The sequence below is a fragment of the Rhizophagus irregularis genome, chromosome 28, assembly GCF_026210795.1.
Source record: "Rhizophagus irregularis chromosome 28, complete sequence".
Classification (NCBI taxonomy): domain Eukaryota; kingdom Fungi; phylum Glomeromycota; class Glomeromycetes; order Glomerales; family Glomeraceae; genus Rhizophagus; species Rhizophagus irregularis.
The window spans coordinates 3,014,051-3,040,659 of NC_089456.1; the positions used below are offsets into that span (position 1 = coordinate 3,014,051).

Below are 26,609 nucleotides of genomic sequence, written 5' to 3' on the forward strand. Positions count from 1 at the left end.
GATTTTTTTCATTTCTAAATTTTTAAAAAAATTAGTAAAATGAATTTCAAAAAATTTAAAAGTAGTATTATGTTTAAAGCATTTCTCAATGAAAATGGGAGAACTAAAATAACAGTTAAAATAGATGACCCTCCATCACAAGTATTAGTCGATTTAAACGTCAATGATAATTTATCAAATATTCGTGAAGAACTTAGAATAAATGATATGATTGAAATGAATGACGCATTGTCATTTGCAAAGAAAGAACCCGATGGGCTTAGTGAAATAGGTGTAGATGAGAAGAGTATAAATTTGGATGTTATTTTAGATGGTAACGTTTTGCATTTAATAAAAAGTTCCAAATGTAATTGGAAATTTTTGAATGTTAAATTTCATCTAGAATATGGACTTTCTATAACTCCTAATGGAATTAAGAAAGCTAAGAAAAAAGCATTCACAATAAAAGATTGGAAGGATTGTAAAATGACTAAAATTGGTGCTAAAGGATGTCAAAAAGGAACATTTGAATATAATTCAAATGAATATTGGGGGATGAAATCAAATTTATTATTTAGTGGGAATATTAATGTAAGGGATTTAGTAAATTTAGGAGTATCAGTCGGAAAATCGCAAAATAATAACGTTAATGTTGAAATGAATTCAACTTACAGTTATAGAGAGTTTGGCAAAGTATCTTTAGAATTTAGCAAATGTTTAGTACCAACTTCTGATTTCATTAATATAGTAGAGAAAGCTATAGAATCCGGAGATCCAAATGAACTTAAGCAAATCATTGAGGAATATGGCCAATTCATTCCGGATGAAGTTATTTTAGGTGGAAGATTTTATTTTGAAGGGACACATACTTCAAAGAAATTAACTGAAGAAAATGATTATGAAAGCGTTGTTAAAGTAGGTATTCAGCAGGCTTTAGACATTGGAGTAGGAAATAGATCTGAAAATTCAAAAGGAAATACTAATTCTTGTAAACGTGAATGTACGAAATTAATTGGAGGAGAACAACCTGATAGTCTTGAAGAATTTGATGAAACTGCTTGGGTTAGATCTTTAAAGGATTTTAGAAATTGGGATTGTATAGAATACAAAAATCCTATTAGCATATTTCAAATTTTACCTAATGATTCACGTGATTTACATGGAAGAATTTTTTCATTGATTGGAAAAAAGATTCATTATTCAAGGATTGAAGATTTTACGTATAATTTGGAAGAATTTGAAAAACCAAAAGTACTTAAATTAGATATACCACCAAAAATTTCAAAAATTGTTCAAAATAAAAAGACTGATTGTAATATCTTTGCAACAGTCTTAGATACAGACGAAAATGATGATTTTTTTAATTATCAAATTTTTCATCCACCAAAAGGAAATCCAAGTCTTATTATCCATTGTATACAAAACAAACTTAGAAAACGTGAGTGTAAATTAAAAATCGGATGGATGATTGTTGGTTATCATACAGATTTTAACTCTATTTTTACAGATTCAAATATTCAATTGAAAGTTCTAGAAAGTGATTTTAATGCATCGAAGCAATCTATGGATGATAAAAAATTCTTAGAATTTGAATATAATTCATTAATAGAAAAAATTCCTTGTTTAGGAATTCCTGTACTTAGTAAATTAGATTCCTCAAATGAATCTATTGTCATCGGACATCATTTCTTCAATGTTAAAGAAAATAATAAAATTGGTTCATACACATTTTCTTATTGTTTTAAACATAATCATTATGTCAATTTACCTGATTTTACTTTTTATACGCTTATTATATCAAAATACTCTAATCCCGATGATTATGGAATGTCATCTTTTACTAAAAACAATTTTAAGGGAAAAATACCGTCTTTTAGTAGCAATAGTTTTAAGGCCAAAATGAACAAAATGATCAAATCGAAGTCTAGTAAATCCGATTCTTTAAGACAAATGAAATTAAAATATGTTAGTTTACATACTTCAGGGGAAAATAATTGTGGTCCAATTTTTTTGAAACAAAAATCTAAGAAAATTAAAAGATATACTATAAAAATTAGTTGCGGACAAGCCTCTTCTTGTATTTGTAAAAATAGCACATTAAAAAAATCAAAAACGAACCTAGAATATGCATTCTTTACTCCAAAAGAAGGTAATTGTTTCTATTCAATTATTCAATTTATTTCATTCATTAATTATTTCTACTGATTATGACATGTTTTAAAAAAACACCACCAGAAAATAAAGACGAAACAGAAGCATGAATTACAAAGAGAATGTGCATATTGTAGAATAAATATTCCAACGAAGAAGTAGGAATCTTCAACATATAGAGGAAGTAACGCCATGACGCAACGAAGGCCACCATATAGGCGGTAATCCTTACAATTATATTACTATAAAAATTAATTTTTTTTTTAGAATTATATAAGATTATATGTTTATTATATTTAAATGACTTATATTATAAAATGCTATATTAAATAGACGAATCATTTGAAAACTAAAATCTTCCTTATAAATAGTTACAATAAATACCATTTTACAGATAATTTGATATACTAGATAAAACATTTGGAATCGAAATGACTATTTTATAGGACGTTACTCTGTTAATTCAGAAATTAAAAATTTGAATAAAAGTACATGTATGATAAATAAATTGACTTTACGCCATTTAATAAATTATTCACTCATCTTTTTCTTGAATTATTTTACTTATATCAATTAATTTACTTATATTAAGACGTTTGCTCAAATTAAGCTGTTTACTTATATTAAGTTGTTTATTATATTGTTGTAAATACTTGTTAGGTTCATTATTGCTAACTATTATTGAGTATGAAATTTTTAAAATATTAGTTTCGGTTCGTTTAAAACAAATAAGATTAAATTAATATTAGCAGAAAAATTAATTACCTTTTGAAAAAATAACTTGAATATCATCATCTAAAATAGTTTCTTGAATGATATTTTGAATATCATCAAATTTGTCAATTTCATTTTCGTTCAAATTTTCTTTAGTTAAATTATGTCCAATTGAACCTAAAGAGCATTTTTCTTCTTCGTAATCAATCTTTAAATTTTTGTAATCCGTGTACAATATACAAATATTTAAATCTATATTAACATTTGCCTCAGAATTTATAGGCTGATTTATACTTGATTCATTATCAATTATTTGTAAATTAATAGAATTATACACCCAATCAACTAATTTAACGGGATTTTTAAGCTCATAATTTGTCGAAGGACAATGTGCATTAATAAGAATTGTGTATCCTCGAGATAATGGGACAGGAGTTTTAACGTTATAAATTTGTTTGCCAGATTGCAAAGTAATAGTTTTTTTAATACATTCCATTTGAAATTCTCGATTACTTGGACTAAAAACCGACAATTTTGTAGGATTTCCTATTATCATCCACCATATATAACATTCCGTTATATTAACATTTGTTTCCGTTAATTTGTTTATAATTGCAGTAAATCCATTAAGATCGTATAATTCAAAATTAACAATAAAATCATCTAATTTTGAATTAACCTTCGAAATAATTGATCCAAATACTTCATAATTTTCATCCTCCAATGATGTCCCTATATCTATTCTCTTATAATGTTTAATATTATTATTATCTAAATCTTTCAACTTATTAATTCCGGTCATTACAACTTTTCGATTATTATTATTATTATTGAGAATAATGTCAATTTTCCTCTTTTGTTCCGATTCAAGAATATCGTACAATGAAATTATTTCGTCCAATTCAATAACTTCTAACTTGTCATTTGTATTATTAATCCAATTATTTAAATCATTTTCTTCCATAATATCTCCTTTTTGTGTTAAGAAATATGAAATATCTAAAACCTTCATATACGATAATAAAGATCCAGGTATCGGTAATTTTAAATTGATCTTTTCGAAATTACCAAAAAAAGAGGTAGTTGCGATATTTTTAAGAGATTTTCCTAAAGTAATTTTTAAATGGAAACAAATGCCCATATTCGTCGAATACATTTTGTAAAGCATTAGATGGTTTCATATTATTAAGTGCTTTTTCTATAGCATTATTAAATTCTTCAGAAGGTTTTATATAATTCCTGTTTATAAGAATTTCATATCTTTCATGTTTGACTATTAAATGAATACTATCCTTATCACTAAGATCATTATCAGATTTAATGAATGGAAACGATCTAATATTTTTAGTTGAAAATATATTATTTATTAATAAATTCTCCTCTAATTGAGTTGTCGGATTCGTCATCTCGAAATAAGACTTATTACTCAAATTTACTTTAGGAGCTTCAATAAAATTAATGGCAGCTTTCTTACTATATCCTATAATGTGCGATTCATTAATCGTCAGACCTTTAAGTAAATGAAAATCGTTGATCCATGTTATTAAATTAACATAATTAAAATATGCTTTTTTCGTGCTTATAAGACCTTCATCTATTACTGCAGCCTCTGCATTATTAGCGATTTCGACTTTAGTAGTTTCGTATTCACGCATAATCCATTCTTCTAATTTTAATTTCTCTTCATAATTAGCAATTCCCGGTTGTTTCTCTATTAAAGTTTCAAAATCATCATCTGATAATGTGCGGAGATTATTATAAGAAATAATATCCAACATATTATCCTGATATAAATTATTCATCCAGTTAAATAGTTCTTTAGGGGATTTTATCTCTTCCCCATTTGATGTTTCTAATCGTGGTAAAAAATGACCGTCAAAAGGATCATTACTAAATGGAATTTCTTCGTTATTTTTAGCTGAATTGTACGCCCAGATCAAATAAAACTTGAAAATATTAATTTGTTTTGAAGGAGTTAAAGTAAAATTCTTAACAAATAACTGCCCGCCAGCTAAAAACTTATTTGCAAGAATATGACCATACAACTCATGAAATTTTTCTTTATCACCCGCAAATTGTGAAACAGAATCCAATAAGTTAGCCTCATAAGTGATTTCAGCAACCGGAAAATTAATACACATATCCAGTTGTTTTAAAGCATCATTAAGATAATTATTATCATTATTTAAACAGAGCAAATTTTTAGGAGAATCAGGATCATTTATATTAATATAAACAACAGGGTCTCCTTTATATAAACTTATATCCAAATCGCCATCATAAGCTAAAACAGCTTGTTTACTTGGTTGTATCCTATACCCATCCAAGAATAATCCATGGTTCAACTTCCACTGTTGTATTATTTGTTTCTTAGTTTCTATTTTACATATAGTTAGTATATTTTTGGAAAATATTCTTAAAAACTAAAAAAAGTTAAACGAATAACTTACCAACTTCCTTCCCCTCAAATTCATTATAATCATTGTCTAACTTTTTATACCATTCCATAGCTTTTTCAGGATCCTTTTTTGTACCAACGCCATCTTCATAACAAATAGCAACATTACACTGAGCAATTTTATTATTCATATTAGCAGCTTTCAAATACAATTTAAATGCTTTCGTTTTATCAATAGAGGTTCCAATACCTTTTAAATAACAATAACCCAACATATTTATACTGTAAGAACATTCATTATTAGCGCTTAAACTATAATAGTGGAAAGCTTTATTATAATCAATATTGACAGAAACACCAAATTGGTAGAAATTTCCAACATAATATTGTGCGATTGCATGACCACTATCTGCCGCTTTCTGATACCAATACATAGCTGTTGATTCACTCTTTACAGTACCGATACCCTTTTCATAACAAATTCCTAAAGCAAATTTTCCTGCCACACTATCTTTTTTAACACTTCTTTCATAGCAACCAAACGCCAATTTTTTATTAATTTTAGTTCCAAATCCAAATTCATAACAAATTCCTAAATAATAGTAAGATATAGCTTGATGATCCAGTGATGCTTTATAAAAATAAACAAATGCTTTATCTATATTTAGCGATGTACCAATTCCTGAAAAGTATAAATATCCTAAAAAATATCCGTAACTTGGATCTGCTTTGTTATTGTCATATAACCATTTATAAATTCCTTCAATTGTGATATCGTGTAATGACAAGTAATCATCAATAATTGAACGTCGTTGACCACGAGCCTTTCCTTCATTTGTTATCTTAATAAATAAATCTACTAACCCTGATACGATAGTACTAGCTATTTTTGAGTCATCTTTCGAATCATGTTTAACATTTTTTAAATTTTCTGCTTTTTGGTATAATTCAGTTGCCATTTGTTTATTGATGCTAGTTCCAATTCCATTTTCATAACAATATCCTAACATATTTATTCCATTTGAATTTCCCAAAACTGCCGTCTTCTGATATAATTCGAATGCCTTTTGTTTATTGATCCTAGTTTCGATTCCGTGATGATAAAAGCATCCGAGTAAAAAAATATAATTTGATCTATCCTGATTATTTAAAAGCCAATTATAGATTTCTTGTATTTTGTTCTTATTAGTAAAATCAAGAATATGTTGCTTTATTGCACTTTCTTCTTTTCCTTTATTTGGCTTCTTAAAAATACTATCAACTAATTCATCAATCACAATGCTTAAATCATTTTTAGGTTTTTCAATTAAATCACTTATATCAGCTATTCTTGCATCTAAACATTCAGAAAAATATATTTCCACACTAAATCGTTGATATCTATCTTTTTGAATTTGAAGATCAGTTGATGAAATCATTAACTGTCTTAATTGTAAAACAACCTGATCTATGGTTGGCCTATTGTCTGGTTCATCATCCCAACAAACTAAAAAACGAAATTAAGGATCGATTTAAATTAAAATATTTTAAATATCGTAAATCAAATTATCGAACTAAAAATTATAATTACTTGTATATATCTTAACATAATCATCAGGGGTATTTGGAACAACTTTCTCTCTAAGTCCTTGTAAAATTCTCATAGCCAAAGCAACATCATAAATTTCAGGATAAAAAGGAAGTCGAGCACTTGATATTACCCATAACAATATACCAACGCTGTAAACGTCACTCTTTTCATTTAATGAATATTTACGATATTTTATACGAGAATCAAATAACTTTGGATCTACGTAGGGAATTACCCCAAAAAGCATATTAGTAGAATCTGAATCTTTAACCCTTTTTGATAATCCAAAATCAATCAATTTGATTTTATTTAGATGCATCGATATATTAGAGGGTTGCTATTATGAAAGGTTTAATTAATATATAATATATAAAGCAATATTTTAATATTAAAATTACAAATTACCAGATCTCCATGAATAATGCCTTTATCATGTAAACAAGATACAGCACTAGCTAACTGGTATGCCAAATTATATTTGTCATTCCAGTTAAGTTTATCATAATTGTTTTTCAAATAGTTTAGAAGTGTTCCCCCACCAGCGTACTCCATTACTATCGCATAACGATTTTCTAACAAATAAAAGGAATAAACTTATCAGTTTTGTAGAATTAAATTTAGATATTTTATCGTATTTCGCCTACCATTTTTATCATCTCCAGTTTTTGTGATTCCATAAAATTTAATAATATTTTCGTGGAAATCTACTGCTCGTAGAAATTTAATCTGAATATTAAATAGAATATAAGTAATAATATAAATATAAGTATTGAAATGCATATTATTTAGTAAATTACCTCACTAACTAATTGTTTTACATTGAAGCCAAGTTCAAAAAAATCTTTCAATGCAAAACAACGATCGGTATTTTTCCAATATGCACGGTATACTTTTGAGAATCCTCCACTTCCAATTTCTTGAATATCGTGAAAATCTTTGTATTCATAATAATTAATATGTTCTTTATAAATAGCTTCTTCAATCCAAGTAACCCATTCGTTAGGTTGATTATCCATTTCGGCGTTTTTTTAGAATGATAAGACATGCTACAAAGAAAAAAAAAATTATTTATAATATATTTTTAATGTTACATTACACAAATTATGATTCGGTCCGGAGAGTTGTTAAATTTATTCCGACGATCATTTTACTGGATTACGCCAAAAGTTAAACTTGTACTACGAAATATCATACAAAAAACATTCAAATAATTTTTTTTTCGAACCCTCTTTATTATAAACAAAATATTTTAAATTAATTATAATTGTGATAATTGCTTGCTAAATATCGAAATTGAGATATTCGTTAAGCAATTGATGAGCCAGGAGTCTAGGACCCCGAGCAATACATATATAGGTAATAAGAAAGGTCAAAAATTTTATAATAGCTCTACGCAAAGTTTCTATTAAGACTGTAAATAAGCAAACTCAACATGTGGTTTCACAAATTGTCAATTTACAACAACGTTTTATTTTTCAATAATATCATCCTAACTAAAATATCCATCATAGTAATTTTTTCATCCTCTATTAACTTTTGCATATTACAATAAATTAAAATTTTTGTTTCTAAAGTAAGCAATTGTAACATATAACTTTATAATAATTCTGCGAGAATAAGCAAATGAAAAATGTAACAGCAAAAAAAATACCATTAATTTTACGGCCATCTTGATCCACGAGTTTCCGATCCTAAAGGACGAAAAGAAAAAATTTTTTAAAAAATAAAATATTAGTAATTATCGAAAAAAAAAAAAAAATTTAAAAAAAAAATTTATATAAGCAAATAATATTGTTACTTATATATCCTGATGAGCTCGTTTAGATAAATATAATTATCCTTTGAATTCAATTTTAGAATAGAAACGCTTTAATTAGTTTTTATTGATTTCTTATTCTTTAAATAGATTTAAATCAAAATTACACAAAATAGCTTAAGATCAATTAAAAATCTTTGACGTCAAAATTTCTATCGTGAAAATCTTAAATTATTTAATTCAGTTTCTCGCATCTAATATCATTATTAAACCTTGGTATCTACGGATCATAAAGAATCATTAGAATTTTCATTATTGATTAGTTTTATTATATACAATGTGCTTTCCTTGTTCCCTTCATGACTTCGTTACATTTTAATTTTTTTTAAAAGAAAATCATTAACTAAATCATATAATGAATTATTACTATATACAGTATATTTATTATAAAGAATGTTATTTTTGCAAAGCAGCAAATAAAAATATAAAAATAATTTTTTCCTTTAACTTTTTACTACAATAAAACCAATTTTAACGTTCAAATTTAACAAACTAGAAGATACTGTATACTAACAACAGATACAATAACATAATCAATTATATAATTAATAAAATACATGTACATAATAATGTTAATAAGGAGATTGAGGAGTTACAATACGATTATAACCATTTTGTTTAAAGAAAAGACCACAACGATTACATAATAATTTTCCTTCAGGTTCTCTCCAACAAGGAGTTTCTCTTGCACCACAATTTTGACATTTTGGTTGATTAGAACCAGTCCTACCAAGTTTTACTAATCGAATTTCACCATTTGTATCAATTTCGATAGGACGATTACGTCCTTTAACCTTGAGACTTAAGAAAGGAAGGAATGAAATTAATTAAAAAATGTAACAAATAAAAAAAAATAAAAAATAAAAATGATATTTACTATAATCCACAAGCGTTACAAAGTAAAGATTCGCCTCGAGGATCTCTTCTCCAAGCAGGGGTTTCTCTTGTACCACAATTCGAACAACGATAATTTTCACCCGATCTGGTCGTAGGATGATAATCAGTAGAAGAATTTAAAGTAGTTTTTGATTTTCTACGACGTCTCCTTTTAGTTTGAGTTGTACATTCATTACACTCAGAATCACCTGAAGTGAGATTGGTAGGTGAAACAGGAGCTACTTGCTGTTGCTGATTAATGTAAACAGACGAAGGAGGAACGCAAGTTGAATAAATGGCATTATTTGGTAAAGAAAAATAATATTGAACAGGAAAAGGTAAAGGTCCTGATGTAACAGGATAAGGTAAATTGGTATGATGAGGAGGGGTAGTAGTGTATCGACATTGTAAACAAAATGGATTTGTACATATAGTTGAATCCCTATCACGAGAAATTTCTGATGGCGAAACTATGGATAACATTGTTGATGGATGAAAATTTTGTCCATGAATTGGTTTTGGATTTGATTGATAGATTGAATTAGGTTCGTTATAATGAACATTATTATCATTAAGAGTGACGGAACCATTAATCTTATGATACATAAAATTTTCGTTATCTGGTATCGCACCGGTTTCACATTGTGAAGTATAATCATTTTCCAATTTTTGCAACCTAACAGGAGAAGGTTTTTGAATGATATTACAAATATTATGAAGAGATAAATGATTGTCGGAAGTAGGTACGGACTTTTTATCATCTTCGTTAAAAGTGCTAAAAGTGCTAGAAGTGCTGGAAGTGCTGGAAATACTAGAATTGTTGGATTCAGTCTCATCATTCTCTTGAGTTGAAGAAAAGGTTCTAGGAGAAGATGGCTCTGGAAACTTTGATTCGGCAGTTGTCGACATGATTTTTATATTTTAATAAAGCGATAAATCCGCTTTTAATATTACAATATTATTTTTTTTTTAAAAAAAAAAATAAAAATATGGAAAATAATAAAAAAAAAAATGCGAAAAAAAGTAAATATTAGTAATAAATAAAATATTGATAATTATTAATAATTCAGAGATTAATTTTTTTTATCATTGAAAAACTGATAAGACACAAGAAAACGAACAATGATAATGATAATGATAATGATAAAAATAAAAAATAATGATCGCTTTTAAAAAAAAAAAAGTTAATTATTTATTTTTTTTCCGAAGGACTGATAAGAAAAATAAAACTGATCGTTTGATGATGCTTTAAAGTGATCAAAATATATTAAATAATAACGAAAAGATAATCACCTGTTTATTTAAAATGATTTTTTAAAAATGATTTTTTAAGAAATTTCTTTATTCTTATTTTATTTATTTTTTTTTTATTTTATTTTTCTTAAAAAGAAAAAATAAAATAAAAAAATAAAATAATTGAAGGAGGTGAGAGTTTTATTAATAAATATTATAATTAAAAAAAAAAGGCTGAAGAGGTACAACATCAAAGTTTAAGTTTACTGATTATTGATTTTTTGATTTTTACAATCATTGGATCAATTGAATCAATCACTTTCAAAATCGTTAAATCGTTGCAATGACGAAATATCATTTAACGTGATATGAATTCATACATATAATATAATGGCATTATCACGTTATTCATTTTATCAAGCACGAATAAATTTGTTATTTACGCAAAAATCAAAAATTAGATCGAGAGTAAAATGTCAAGTTAAACATCAACTATATAAACGGTAAATAGTTAAGAATCGCGTGTTAAATATTTCTTAGTTAATAAAACCAACAAAATAATTTACGCGTATTATCAGTCTTAGACATTAGAATTTTCTTAGAAATCTCTCAACTTTCAAGAATAAAATTATTCTTTTTACAAAACGAAGGAAAAATTTAATGAATATCATGTGACTCCTGCGCCACATTTCTTTTTCATCACGGTGGAAATCCCGTTTATATTTTAAATTCATAATAAATTATTTTATTTATTTATTTATTTACAAATAAAATTTTGTGTAATATAAATATAGTAATAAACAATAAATTTTGCTAATACACCTATTATTCTTAACACGGAAAACGTTCAAACATATACACAGGCAACCTCAATTTCCAATCCTTCGATATATCGGAGTTTGGATTACAACCTCAATTTTCAATAAACTTGAACCTTCGACAATAATAAATTTATTTTCGATTTGTGTTATTCTAATGGAACGGGCGAATCCAGTTTATCGAGACTACTTGAATATATATATTTTTTAGTACTAACGTTAAAGAAAAATAAAAAATTATTGACCAAAAAATAAGAAATAATTTACCTGATACACGGATAAAAAAATTTACATTCTATATTCTTTACTGATAATTTCTTATTCTTGCAAATTGAACAATCTTTATTACAACACTTAAGGTATTTAATTTTAATTTGATCGTTTTTTTGCTTTGGAAAAATTGGACCACGTCCCTCTTTAGAATACAAACTAATATACTTTGGTTGGAGAGGTTGGAAAGATTTAGTGGATCTATTCCATATATTACGTTTAAGAGGTAATGTCCCATACTTATGATTTTTATCATGCGGAACGATAAGTGTATAAATAGTAAATTCTGGTAAATTGACATAATGTCGGTTTTTTAAGCAATAAGAGAATGTACATGCCCCAATTTTATTTTCATCTTGTTCATAAAAGTGATGACCAATGACAAGAGAATTATTTTTAGAATCTGATTTACTTAACACAGGAATCCCAATATAAGATGGTCCAAAATCTAATAAATCCATATTAAATATTTGATTGCTTGACGCATTAACCTTATGATTTAGAACTTTCAATTGAACATTAAAATCTGAGCGAGTGAAATCAAAATTTGTATCATAACCAACAATCATTATCCCGATATTTAATTTGTATTTGCGTTTTTTGATATCCCTTTGAATACAATGAACTATGAGGCTTGGCTTTCCATTTTGTGGAAGAAGGATTTGACATGTAAAAAAATCATTCTTGGATTCTTCTGTATCAACGACTGTTGCAAAGATATTGCATTCCGCTTCTTTATTTAAAAGAATATCTGAAATATCTTTTGGTACGCCTATACTTGATAATTCTACAATTCCCGGTTTACCACTATCATTTGAGATATATTCATAATCTATAGCTTCTGAATAAAGAATCTTTTTTCCAAGAGATTCAAAGGTTCTTTTACGTAAATCATTAGGTAACAGTTGAAAAATGCTAACTGGTTCCTGTAATTCTATACGATGCCAATTTTGATAATGTTCTAAAGATTCAATCCACATTTTTTCATTAAACTCTTTATCAACAGGATGTTTTCCACCAAGTAATCTCATTTGAATAAAGTTATAAAAATTTGACTCTCTTTTTGAATCATTGGAATTATTCCCTATTCTAAGATCTATAGGTCCAGCTCCTATACCTACAGAACCTTCTTTAGATCTATCCGTAGAATTTTCTGTCAACATTTCAATATCTTTAAAATAAACTCTTCCCCCTAAAATGACCTTAGTTGCAATGAATTGACCATATTTTTCAGTAATTTTCCTAAATTCTTCAGGATCTTTGGATTTTATGGCATTCTCAATATCAACTTTAAATTCATCAGATAATTTTAAATTTTCTATATTTAATTTTAATGATACTTTTCCAAGTTCTGTATATTTATAAGCTGATTTAATTTCATCATTAAAATTTTTATTTTGCAAATTCCCAGCAGATAATCCTAATTTTACAAAATTAGTTATATTGGCATCAACATTAAAAAATAAATTCGTTTTTTCCATCCAATCATTTTGTTTTTCAAATTTAAGTTGTCCTTTTTTATATCCTTCAGCACCAATTTCAATTAATTCACAATCATTTATTATAAATGCTCTTTTTTCAGCTATCTTAATTCCATCAAAAGCCATAGTACAACCATAATCCAATTGACGTGATTTATTCAAAGTATGCCAATCAAGTAAATTCATTAAATATAAAAAATTATATTTTTCATCTACAGTTTCTATTATTTCACTCAAATAAAAATTACTTTCTTGTTCATATAATATTTTGGAAAATATGTAATCATTTTTCTTCGGAATTTTCTGCGAAAATAATAATGAATTATCCATAATATTGTAATTTTCTAGCACGTTACGAATATCTGATAGTTTATAATTAAGATTCAATTTAATTGATACTGGTTCTTGTGATGGTGGGTCACCTATTTGAACTATTATCGTTACATTATTATTACTACTTAGAAAATTAAAAAATTCTCTATCAAATTTAAAAGGCATTATTTTCTTTTTTTTTTTTTAAGAAAAAAGAAAAATCTGTCTATAACTTAATTAAGTTACAAAAGTTGTTGCAAAATATTGAACTAGCCCGATTTATACGTTGAAATACTTTTCATTGTGTATATACTCTTTTTATACAAGGCGCTAGTGCATGGTGCAATGTTGATCATTTCAGATTAAAGCTAAAATATATTAAGTGCAACATTACATGAAATGATTTGTTTAGTCCGAACTCCGAAGTGTAACGAAGAATTAACGCAAGGTGACACGAATGTCCGGATGTCCGTCCGGCACGTGATGATGTACAACAATACTTGTTTAATACAATTGCATCATGCATGCATTAACGATAACGCATAAAAGGGTTTTTAAAACCAAGTCCGTTGTTCAATCAAAAATGTCAGGTAATGTAGTTTATATTAATGTGTTAATATTTCAGAAAAAAAATAGTTATAAATTTAATTTACAAATAATCAGAATGCTCTCCAATCTCAAGAACTGATATCAAAGATGTAAATATAGCAGATTGGTCAGTTTCAGGCCAATTAAAAATACCATCTCCGTATTCACAAAGAGAATATCCAAATTGTAATAATTGTATTGAATTTTTTTAATAATTTATTATGTTAGTTACTTCATTAAAACTAAAAACTATATAACTTTAAACTAATTAAACAGGGCTACAATCCCCAGAAGTTCCACCAGTTCCACCAGTTCCAGTAAATACTAATGATTTAATTGATCCTTATAATTATCGAAAAAGATCAAGTAAGTTTAACGTTAATATATTAATTGTACTGACTAATTTTTATTAATATTCTATTATATTTGTTACTTTATCATATTACCATACTATTAAAACCAAAGCTTTAAACGAAGATTCTTTTGGTGTTCGATCTTCGTATCCAGAATCCGATGATATAAGTAAGTTTAATATTAATTGTATTGATAAATATTAAAATTTTTTTATTAATAATTTATTATATTAGGTACTTCATTGTATACCGAGCCATCAAAACAAAAAACTTCAAGCCATTTAAATGACGTATTTTATTTAGATGATGATTTTCAAATTACAGATCTAAAAAGTAAGCTTAATATATTAATTGGATTGATTGATATTAAAATTTTTATTAATAATTTATTATATTAGGTACTTCATTGTATACCGAGCCATTTACAGATCCAAAAAGTAAGCTTAATTGTATTAACTAATAGACTAATATTAAAATTTTTTTTATTAATGATCTATTATATTAGTTATTTCGTCACGACCTCTGCATCCAAAATCTGATGATATAAAACCAGGACGTAAGTTTAATATATTAATTGTATTAATTGATATTAAAATTTTTATTAATAATATTAATAATTATTATATTAGTTACTTCATTGTATACTAGTACTTTTGATGGTCCATATTTTAATGATTCTAATTATCAATTTACAGATCCAATAGGTAAGCTTAATATATTAATTGTATTGATTGATATTAAAATTTTTATTAATATTAAAATTTTTATTAATAATTTATTATATTAGGTACTTCATTTTATACTGAGCCACCAATAGATCCAAAAAGTAAGTTTAATATATTAATTGTATTAACTAATTTATTAATGATCTATTATATTAGTTATTTCATCATATACTACAAAACTATTTAAACCAAAACTTTAAACTAATTAAAATAGATTCTTTTGATGATTTACGATCTCCAAAATCTGATGATATAAAACCAAGACGTAAGTTTAATATATTAATTGTATTGATTGATATTAAAATTTTTATTAATAATTTATTGTATTGATTGATATTTAAATTTTATTAATAATTTATTATATTAGGTACTTCATTATTATATACCGAGCCATTTACAGATCTAAAAAGTAAGCTTAATTGTATTAACTAATAGACTAATATTAAAATTTTTTTTATTAATAATCTATTATATTAGTTATTTCATCATATACTACAAAACTATTAAAACCAAAACTTTAAACTAATTAATATAAAAATAGGTTCTTTTGGTTCACGATATTTGGATTCAGAATTTGATGATATAAGTAAGTTTAATATTAATTGTTTTTATTAATAAATTTATTATATTAGTTACTTCATTTTCAAGCCATTTAAAAACTCAATCTTCATATTTTAATGATGACGTAATTTATTCTGATGATGATTTGATGATTTTCAAATTACAGGTCCAAAAAGTAAGCTTAATATATTAATTGTAGTACTACAAAACTATTAAAACTAAAACTTTAAACTAATTAAAAATAGATTCTTTTGATGATCTACGATCTCCAAAATCTGATAATATAAAACCAAGACGTAAGTTTAATATATTAATTGTATTGATTGATATTAAAATTTTTATTAATAATTTATTATATTAGGTATTTCATCACGACCTCTGTATTCACGGTATCCAAAACCAAGACGTAAGTTTAATAAATTAATTGTATTGATTGATATTAAAATTTTTATTAATAATTTATTGTATTGATTGATATTTAAATTTTATTAATAATTTATTATATTAGGTACTTCATTATTATATACCGAGCCATTTACAGTTCCAAAAAGTAAGCTTAATTGTATCAACTAATAGACTAATATTAAAATTTTTTTTATTAATAATCTATTATATTAGTTATTTCATCATATACTACAAAACTATTAAAACCAAAACTTTAAACTAATTAATATAAAAATAGGTTCTTTTGGTTCACGATATTCGGATTCAGAATTTGATGATATAAGTAAGTTTAATATTAATTGTTTTTATTAATAAATTTATTATATTAGTTACTTCATTTCAAGCCATTTAAAAACTTAATTTTCATGACGTAATTTATTCTGTTGATGATTTGATGATTCTCAAATTACAGGTCCAAAAAGTAAGCTTAATATATTAATTGTAGTACTACAAAACCATTAAAACTAAAACTTTAAACTAATTAAAATAGATTCTTTTGATGATCTACGATCTCCAAAATCTGATGGTATAAAACCAAGACGTAAGTTTAATATATTAATTGTATTGATTGATATTAAAATTTTTATTAATAATTTATTATATTAGGTACTTCATTTTATACTGAGCCACCAACAGATCCAAAAAGTAAGTTTAATATATTAATTGTATTAATTGATTTATTAATGGTCTATTATATTAGTTATTTCATCATATACTACAAAACTATTAAAACCAAAACTTTAAACTAATTAATATAAAAATAGGTTCTTTTGGTTCACGATATTCGGATTCAGAATTTGATGATATAAGTAAGTTTAATATTAATTGTTTTTATTAATAAATTTATTATATTAGTTACTTCATTTCAAGCCATTTAAAAACTTAATCTTCATGACGTAATTTATTCTGATGATGATTTGATGATTTTCAAATTACAGGTCCAAAAAGTAAGCTTAATATATTAATTGTAGTACTACAAAACTATTAAAACTAAAACTTTAAACTAATTAAAAATAGATTCTTTTGATGATCTACGATCTCCAAAATCTGATAATATAAAACCAAGACGTAAGTTTAATATATTAATTGTATTGATTGATATTAAAATTTTTATTAATAATTTATTATATTAGGTATTTCATCACGACCTCTGTATTCACGGTATCCAAAACCAAGACGTAAGTTTAATATATTAATTGTATTGATTGATATTAAAATTTTTATTAATAATTTATTGTATTGATTGATATTTAAATTTTATTAATAATTTATTATATTAGGTACTTCATTATTATATACCGAGCCATTTACAGTTCCAAAAAGTAAGCTTAATTGTATCAACTAATAGACTAATATTAAAATTTTTTTTATTAATAATCTATTATATTAGTTATTTCATCATATACTACAAAACTATTAAAACCAAAACTTTAAACTAATTAATATAAAAATAGGTTCTTTTGGTTCACGATATTCGGATTCAGAATTTGATGATATAAGTAAGTTTAATATTAATTGTTTTTATTAATAAATTTATTATATTAGTTACTTCATTTCAAGCCATTTAAAAACTTAATTTTCATGACGTAATTTATTCTGTTGATGATTTGATGATTCTCAAATTACAGGTCCAAAAAGTAAGCTTAATATATTAATTGTAGTACTACAAAACCATTAAAACTAAAACTTTAAACTAATTAAAATAGATTCTTTTGATGATCTACGATCTCCAAAATCTGATGGTATAAAACCAAGACGTAAGTTTAATATATTAATTGTATTGATTGATATTAAAATTTTTATTAATAATTTATTATATTAGGTACTTCATTTTATACTGAGCCACCAACAGATCCAAAAAGTAAGTTTAATATATTAATTGTATTAATTGATTTATTAATGGTCTATTATATTAGTTATTTCATCATATACTACAAAACTATTAAAACCAAAACTTTAAACTAATTAATATAAAAATAGGTTCTTTTGGTTCACGATATTCGGATTCAGAATTTGATGATATAAGTAAGTTTAATATTAATTGTTTTTATTAATAAATTTATTATATTAGTTACTTCATTTCAAGCCATTTAAAAACTTAATCTTCATGACGTAATTTATTCTGATGATGATTTGATGATTTTCAAATTACAGGTCCAAAAAGTAAGCTTAATATATTAATTGTAGTACTACAAAACTATTAAAACTAAAACTTTAAACTAATTAAAAATAGATTCTTTTGATGATCTACGATCTCCAAAATCTGATAATATAAAACCAAGACGTAAGTTTAATATATTAATTGTATTGATTGATATTAAAATTTTTATTAATAATTTATTATATTAGGTATTTCATCACGACCTCTGTATTCACGGTATCCAAAACCAAGACGTAAGTTTAATATATTAATTGTATTGATTGATATTAAAATTTTTATTAATAATTTATTGTATTGATTGATATTTAAATTTTATTAATAATTTATTATATTAGGTACTTCATTATTATATACCGAGCCATTTACAGTTCCAAAAAGTAAGCTTAATTGTATCAACTAATAGACTAATATTAAAATTTTTTTTATTAATAATCTATTATATTAGTTATTTCATCATATACTACAAAACTATTAAAACCAAAACTTTAAACTAATTAATATAAAAATAGGTTCTTTTGGTTCACGATATTCGGATTCAGAATTTGATGATATAAGTAAGTTTAATATTAATTGTTTTTATTAATAAATTTATTATATTAGTTACTTCATTTCAAGCCATTTAAAAACTTAATTTTCATGACGTAATTTATTCTGTTGATGATTTGATGATTCTCAAATTACAGGTCCAAAAAGTAAGCTTAATATATTAATTGTAGTACTACAAAACCATTAAAACTAAAACTTTAAACTAATTAAAATAGATTCTTTTGATGATCTACGATCTCCAAAATCTGATGGTATAAAACCAAGACGTAAGTTTAATATATTAATTGTATTGATTGATATTAAAATTTTTATTAATAATTTATTATATTAGGTACTTCATTTTATACTGAGCCACCAACAGATCCAAAAAGTAAGTTTAATATATTAATTGTATTAATTGATTTATTAATGGTCTATTATATTAGTTATTTCATCATATACTACAAAACTATTAAAACCAAAACTTTAAACTAATTAATATAAAAATAGGTTCTTTTGGTTCACGATATTCGGATTCAGAATTTGATGATATAAGTAAGTTTAATATTAATTGTTTTTATTAATAAATTTATTATATTAGTTACTTCATTTCAAGCCATTTAAAAACTTAATCTTCATGACGTAATTTATTCTGATGATGATTTGATGATTTTCAAATTACAGGTCCAAAAAGTAAGCTTAATATATTAATTGTAGTACTACAAAACTATTAAAACTAAAACTTTAAACTAATTAAAATAGATTCTTTTGATTATCTACGATCTCCAAAATCTGATGGTATTTATACTGAGCCACCAACAGATCCAAAAAGTAAGTTTAATATATTAATTGTATTAACTGATTTATTAATGGTATATTATATTAGTTATTTCATCATATACTACAAAACTATTTAAACCAAACCTTTTTAAACTAATTAAAAATAGGTTCTTTTGATGATTTACGATCTCCAAAATCTGATGATATAAAACCAAGACGTAAGTTTAATATATTAATTGTATTGATCAATATTAAAATTTTTATTAATAATTTATTATATTAGGTATTTCATCACGACCTTTGTATCCACGGTATCCAAAACCAAGACGTAAGTTTAATATATTAATTGTATTGATTGATATTTAAATTTTATTAATAATTTATTATATTAGGTACTTCATTATTATATACCGAGCCATTTACAGATCTAAAAAGTAAGCTTAATTGTATTAACTAATAGACTAATATTAAAATTTTTTTTTATTAATAATCTATTATATTAGTTATTTCATCATATACTACAAAACTATTAAAACCAAAACTTTAAACTAATTAATATAAAAATAGGTTCTTTTGGTTCACGATATTCGGATTCAGAATTTGATGATATAAGTAAGTTTAATATTAATTGTTTTTATTAATAAATTTATTATATTAGTACTTCATTTTTAAGCCATTTAAAAACTCAATCTTCATATTTTAATGATGACGTAATTTATTCTGATGATGATTTGATGATTTTCAAATTACAGGTCCAAAAAGTAAGCTTAATATATTAATTGTAGTACTACAAAACTATTAAAACTTTAAACTAATTAAAAATAGATTCTTTTGATGATCTACGATCTCCAAAATCTGATGATATAAAACCAAGACGTAAGTTTAATATATTAATTGTATTTGATTGATATTAAAATTTTTATTAATAATTTATTATATTAGGTACTTCATTGTATACCGAGCCATTTACAGATCCAAAAAGTAAGCTTAATTGTATTAACTAATAGACTAATATTAAAATTTTTTTTTATTAATAATCTATTATATTAGTTATTTCATTATATACTACAAAACTATTAAAACCAAAACTTTAAACTAATTAAAAATAGGTTCTTTTAATCCAAAATCTGACGATATAAAACCAAGACGTAAGTTTAATGTTAATTGTATTGATTGATATTAAAATTTTTATTAATTATTTTTATTATTATATTAGGTACTCCGCGGTTTGCCGATCAATTAGAACCAAAAAGTAAGCTTAATATATTAATTGTAGTACTACAAAACTATTAAAACTAAAACTTTAAACTAATTAAAAATAGGTTCTTTTGATGATCTACGATCTCCAAAATCTGATGATATAAAACCAAGACGTAAGTTTAATATATTAATATATTAATTGTATTGATTTGATATTTAAAATTTTTATTAATAATTTATTATATTAGGTACTCCACGGGCGGCAGGATTGCCACCAATAAGTAAGCTTAATATATTAATTGTATTAACTAATAGACTAATATTAAAAATTTTTTTTATTAATGATCTATTATATTAGTTATTTCATCACGACCTCTGTATCCAAAATCTGATGATATAAAACCAAGTCGTGAGTTTAATATATTAATTGTATTGATTGATTGATATTAAAATATTTATTAATAATTTATTATATTAGGTACTTCATTATATACTGAGCCATCAAAACGATTTACAGATCCAAAAAGTAAGCTTAATATATTAATTGTATTAACTAATAGACTAATATTAAAATTTTTTTTTATTTATGATCTATTATATTAGTTATTTCATCACAACCTCTGTATCCAAAATCTGATAATATAAAACCAAGTCGTAAGTTTAATATATTAATTGTATTGATTGATATTAAAATATTTATTAATAATTTATTATATTAGTTACTTCATTGAATACCGAGCTACCAAAACTATATACAGATCCAAAAAGTAAGCTTAATATATTAATTGTATTAACTAATAGACTAATATTAAAAATTTTTTTATTAATGATCTATTATATTAGTTATTTCATCACAACCTCTGTATCCAAAATCTGATGATATAAAACCAAGTCGTAAGTTTAATATATTAATTGTATTGATTGATATTAAAATATTTATTAATAATTATTATATTAGTTACTTCATTGAATACCGAGCCACCAAAACTATTTACAGATCCAAAAAGTAAGCTTAATATATTAATTGTATTAACTAATAGACTAATACTAAAAATTTTTTTTATTTATGATCTATTATATTAGTTATTTCATCACAACCTCTGTATCCAAAATCTGATGATATAAAACCAAGTTGTAAGTTTAATATATTAATTGTATTTATTGATATTAAAATATTTATAATAATTTATTATATTAGTTACTTCATTGAATACCGAGCCACCAAAACTATTTACAGATCCAAAAAGTAAGCTTAATATATTGTATTAACTAATAGACTAATACTAAAAATTTTTTTTTTAATGATCTATTATATTAGTTATTTCATCACAACCTCTGTACCCAAAATCTGATAATATAAAACCAAGTCGTAAGTTTAATATATTAATTGTATTGATTGATATTAAAATATTTATAATAAATTTATTATATTAGTTACTTCATTGAATACCGAGCCACCAAAACTATTTACAGATCCAAAAAGTAAGCTTAATATATTAATTGTATTAACTAATAGACTAATACTAAAAATTTTTTTTATTAATGATCTATTATATTAGTTATTTCATCACAACCTCTGTATCCAAAATCTGATGATATAAAACCAAGTCGTAAGTTTAATATATTAATTGTATTTATTGATATTAAAATATTTATAATAATTTATTATATTAGTTACTTCATTGAATACTGAGCCACAAAAACTATTTACAGATCCAAAAAGTAAGCTTAATATATTAATTGTATTAACTAATAGACTAATACTAAAAATTTTTTTTATTAATGATCTATTATATTAGTTATTTCATCACAACCTCTGTATCCAAAATCTGATGATATAAAACCAAATCGTAAGTTTAATATATTGATTGTATTGATTGATATTAAAATATTTATCAATAATTTATTATATTAGTTACTTCATTGAATACCGAGCCACCAAAACTATTTACAGATCCAAAAAGTAAGCTTAATATATTAATTGTATTAACTAATAGACTAATATTAAAAATTTTTTTATTAATGATCTATTATATTAGTTATTTCATCACAACCTCTGTATCCAAAATCTGATGATATAAAACCAAGTCGTAAGTTTATATTAATTGTATTGGTTGATATCAAAATTTTTTCTTTATTAATAATCTATTATATTAGCTATTTCATATTCAACACCAAAAATTTTACCAACTTCTTTGAATCTACAATCTTCACAATCTTCACATCTTAATATACCTAATAATAATGACTCGAAAAATGATTTAACTATTAATCCAAAAAGTAAGTTTAATAAATTATTCTATTGATTATTAAAATTGTTTTTTTTATTAATAATTTATTATATTAGCTATTTCATATTCAACACCAAAAATTTTACCAACTTCTTTGAATCTACAATCTTCACAATCTTCACATCTTAATATACCTAATAATAATGACTCGAAAAATGATTTAACTATTAATCCAAAAAGTAAGTTTAATAAATTATTCTATTGATTATTAAAATTGTTTTTTTTTATTAATAATTTATTTTATTAGTTATTTCACTGGACACTACTAAACTCAATAATCAATTAGATAATGCTACTTTAACAAATAAAGGTAATGTGTATTTAGTGTACGTTATATTTGTTATAATCGGCTAAAATTTTATTTTATTAGTGAAGGAAAAACCAGAAAATAAAAGTAAAGTAGAAAGTGGAGTGAGTCAACTTCGACGAGATAAAGAACAAAATAAAATAGATAACACTCGGGTTGATCATATTAAAATCCCTGTTGTTAAATCATTACCATCATGGCAAAAACGTTTTATATCATTATCATCACCATCAATACCAAAACTTATAACTAATAATCAACAAGTGATTCAACAGTTAAAATTAACGCATGGTTTATTCATAAATGGATATAATATACAACCTAGTGAACAAGCTATTGTTACAGAAAAGGGTAAATTGGATATGAGTTTATATAATGGACAACCCATCGTGTATACTAATATTAATGATCCAGTTTTATCCGTGAATTTGCTTAATTTTAATTCTGACGAAAATAATTTTATTATTAATACATTACAACCATCTGATTTGTGTATTAATTTTCCAATTGCTGAAATTACTTATAATAGTAATTTTTCAGAATCATTTTCGAAATATACAGATAATGATGAAAAATTATACACATTGTATGGTCATATTTTTGCAAGGAAAACCTTAATTGGTGGTAAATTATTTATTAAAGAGTTAAATTTAGCTACTTTGACACAAATCGATCTACTTAAGTCTTATATATTTTGGACATATAATTCGGCTAAACATAATATAGAAAATCCAATCAATGATTTACCTTTTTCATATTTACCAAGAATTGATACATTAGATGGGTTATTATTAGATACTCCAGAAAAACTATCCAATTGGTTTAAAGATTTATATCAAAACAATGTATTTGATATAATATCTTATAAAAATCTTATTCCAGTTACTCAATTTAAAAACAATCCATTGACAGAAGAAAACTTTGAAGAAAAACAACCTGGGGTTGCTAATTTTAAAGAGGAATTAAGTTTAAAAGAATGGGTCGGGAATGTGATATATATTAATTTAGTAAGATGGATTAAAGATTTTCACTTTCTTCAAGGAATAATAATCACCAAATTTTATAAAATGGAAATAAGCAAAAAAAATGCAGCCAGTTTTATTAAATTACCTATAGTAAAATCAAGTAATAAATCTTATTTAGAAATAATCAGACCAACAAAAAAAGTAGAAGAATTTTTAATTAATAATAATATCTTCTCAATTAAAGACGTGAGCTCTTTTCCCTTTATTAGCATAATTCAACCTAATGATTCAAATTACGGTGATTATAATTTTCTCGTTAAGTTTGAACAATATGAAATTATTATAAAAAATGCAGATCATATTAAGTCTTCAACTGAATTTGAACAAGCTATAAATAACGCACTTAATAGTATGAAGCCATTTAAAGCTTTACATGATGTATTCGATGAATACGGACATGTGTTTCCTCAAAAAATTATTTTGGGAAGATCTTTTATAAGAAATATTACAAAAACTTATGATATTCCTAATAGAATTGATTTGAAATCTGGAACTTTAGAATCGCACTTAGATAAATTAAATCTTTCATATCTTTTAACACGAAGTGGAAATATTATTGAAAAACATGAATTACTTGATTTGGTGCAAAATTTAAATGATGATTTAGAAATTATTGAACTTGATAATATCATCTCTCTTTATGAAATACTTGATAAAGAACAACAAGAAAAAATTGATAATATTATAGCTAAATATAAACAGGATAATCACAGAATTATAATGTCTGGAATTACTGATTTAAAGGATTTAGATAATAATAATACTGATCATTATAAACGTATAAATATACAACCATCATTAGAAGATGAGAATTATGAAGTGATTGGATCAATTATTTCAAAACAAAAGAATTCGAAATTAAAAGAATTTCTTTTGAAATTTGGATTATATGATTTTAATGGATTTTCTGCCATGATAAAAACCTTAAAGAAAACACATATTAAAATAGAAGAATGCTATATTTTATGGATGATTATTGGAATTCCTTCAAAATTATCAGTATTAAGTCCAAGAAACCAAGATTTACAAGTAAAATATGAGTCTGTTACACTACAACCTAATCAAATTAAAATGAAAACACCCATTTCATTATCTCAAAAATATATAATTTCTGTTAATGCTCATCATTCTTACGAGCCTATAAATATCAGATTAGTTGAATGGTCAGAAAGTTGTATTAGTTTTCAAATAAATGGGACTACACGTAATAATTCGAATATTGATTTGAATATAGAGAACATAGATGACTCCAATTCGTTTATAATGTCTGATAATGATTCTGATACTCAACAAGAAACAGAAAATAATTCTTCAACAAATATTGAAACAGTTGTGAATAACATAGAGTGTAATATTTGTATTCTACGTTCGGATTATAAAACTTTTAGGATTGATAATGGAGATGAGGAATATCCGATAGATTTAATCGGATATAAATTATCAGAAGAAAATTTTAATGAAAATTTAACATTTTCAGATGAATAGAAATGATATAGTTAAATTTCAGTATAAGTACTAGGATTTTAATATTAGAAATTACTAGTTTTAACGATTTTTTTTTAACGATGTTGCTTTATATTTTTTTTTAACGATGTTACTTTATTTTTTTTTTAACGATTTTGCTTTATTTTTTATATTTTATTTTATTTTTTTTTGTGTTCTAACGATGTTGTTTAATATTTTTTTATATATCAATAGTTTTATATTATCATATAAATATTATATTTCCCCGTTATTAGGAAAATAAATATCAATTTATGTAATACCCTTATTTAATCAATTTTCAACGCGTTACACGTGATCTATTTATGACATGATCTTTTTAATCACGAGAGGATCCAGAAAAAATATATACAGTATACAGTATATATAGGGTCTTTGAATCTTTTACTATCAGCTATATGCGGGTTTTTCGCGATAGAACGCATTATTAACACCCGATCTGTAAAATACGCGAATAAATTTAAGACCTTTAGTTAGATAAATTTATATTTCTATTTCTAAAAAAATTAATTTTTTTCTCTTGAGGCA

At 24.2% G+C, this 26,609-nt stretch overlaps 6 protein-coding genes across 6 annotated transcripts; 2 read left to right on the top strand and 4 right to left on the bottom strand.

Moving 5' to 3' along the window:
• OCT59_019285 (uncharacterized protein) lies at positions 1-2,240 on the top strand (the record flags this gene model as incomplete). Its single annotated transcript, XM_025312615.2, has 2 exons — positions 1-2,128; positions 2,215-2,240. Exons 1-2 carry the CDS (start codon positions 40-42, stop codon positions 2,238-2,240), a joined length of 2,115 nt encoding a protein of 704 aa, XP_025189203.2. The 5' UTR covers positions 1-39.
• Positions 2,241-2,665: 425 nt separating this feature from the next.
• On the bottom strand, positions 2,666-3,856 carry OCT59_019286 (uncharacterized protein; the record flags this gene model as incomplete). Its single annotated transcript, XM_025312614.2, has 2 exons — positions 2,666-2,805; positions 2,896-3,856. The coding sequence occupies 2 exons, from the start codon at positions 3,854-3,856 to the stop codon at positions 2,666-2,668; spliced, it is 1,101 nt and encodes a 366-aa protein (XP_025189202.2).
• Positions 3,857-3,938: 82 nt separating this feature from the next.
• On the bottom strand, positions 3,939-7,828 carry OCT59_019287 (uncharacterized protein; the record flags this gene model as incomplete). Its single annotated transcript, XM_066135928.1, has 6 exons — positions 3,939-5,221; positions 5,295-6,728; positions 6,813-7,149; positions 7,218-7,384; positions 7,457-7,538; positions 7,610-7,828. 6 exons carry the CDS (start codon positions 7,826-7,828, stop codon positions 3,939-3,941), a joined length of 3,522 nt encoding a protein of 1,173 aa, XP_066005172.1.
• A 1,165-nt stretch (positions 7,829-8,993) lies between these two features.
• Positions 8,994-10,413, bottom strand: OCT59_019288 (uncharacterized protein; the record flags this gene model as incomplete). The annotated part of the gene is made up of 2 exons (XM_025329633.2): positions 8,994-9,429; positions 9,506-10,413. 2 exons carry the CDS (start codon positions 10,411-10,413, stop codon positions 9,201-9,203), a joined length of 1,137 nt encoding a protein of 378 aa, XP_025189201.1. The 3' UTR covers positions 8,994-9,200.
• A 1,050-nt stretch (positions 10,414-11,463) lies between these two features.
• On the bottom strand, positions 11,464-13,804 carry OCT59_019289 (uncharacterized protein; the record flags this gene model as incomplete). The annotated part of the gene is made up of 2 exons (XM_066135929.1): positions 11,464-11,741; positions 11,823-13,804. The coding sequence occupies 2 exons, from the start codon at positions 13,802-13,804 to the stop codon at positions 11,705-11,707; spliced, it is 2,019 nt and encodes a 672-aa protein (XP_066005173.1). The 3' UTR covers positions 11,464-11,704.
• A 397-nt stretch (positions 13,805-14,201) lies between these two features.
• On the top strand, positions 14,202-26,063 carry OCT59_019290 (uncharacterized protein; the record flags this gene model as incomplete). The annotated part of the gene is made up of 70 exons (XM_066135930.1): positions 14,202-14,208; positions 14,282-14,392; positions 14,483-14,572; positions 14,672-14,728; positions 14,794-14,892; positions 14,958-14,996; positions 15,065-15,115; positions 15,189-15,263; positions 15,347-15,385; positions 15,499-15,549; positions 15,652-15,693; positions 15,826-15,870; positions 16,012-16,020; positions 16,091-16,141; positions 16,207-16,251; positions 16,354-16,395; positions 16,528-16,572; positions 16,702-16,710; positions 16,780-16,830; positions 16,896-16,934; positions 17,054-17,098; positions 17,228-17,236; positions 17,307-17,357; positions 17,423-17,467; positions 17,570-17,611; positions 17,744-17,788; positions 17,918-17,926; positions 17,996-18,046; positions 18,112-18,150; positions 18,270-18,314; positions 18,444-18,452; positions 18,523-18,573; positions 18,639-18,683; positions 18,786-18,827; positions 18,960-19,004; positions 19,134-19,142; positions 19,212-19,262; positions 19,328-19,366; positions 19,486-19,530; positions 19,660-19,668; positions 19,738-19,806; positions 19,923-19,973; positions 20,039-20,083; positions 20,148-20,189; positions 20,323-20,367; positions 20,581-20,631; positions 20,698-20,736; positions 20,865-20,903; positions 20,972-21,007; positions 21,078-21,128; positions 21,204-21,236; positions 21,314-21,364; positions 21,434-21,481; positions 21,559-21,609; positions 21,675-21,722; positions 21,799-21,849; positions 21,914-21,961; positions 22,039-22,089; positions 22,154-22,201; positions 22,274-22,324; positions 22,390-22,437; positions 22,515-22,565; positions 22,630-22,677; positions 22,755-22,805; positions 22,871-22,918; positions 22,995-23,045; positions 23,113-23,235; positions 23,303-23,425; positions 23,494-23,556; positions 23,617-26,063. 70 exons carry the CDS (start codon positions 14,202-14,204, stop codon positions 26,061-26,063), a joined length of 5,724 nt encoding a protein of 1,907 aa, XP_066005174.1.
• Positions 26,064-26,609: the final 546 nt, after the last annotated feature.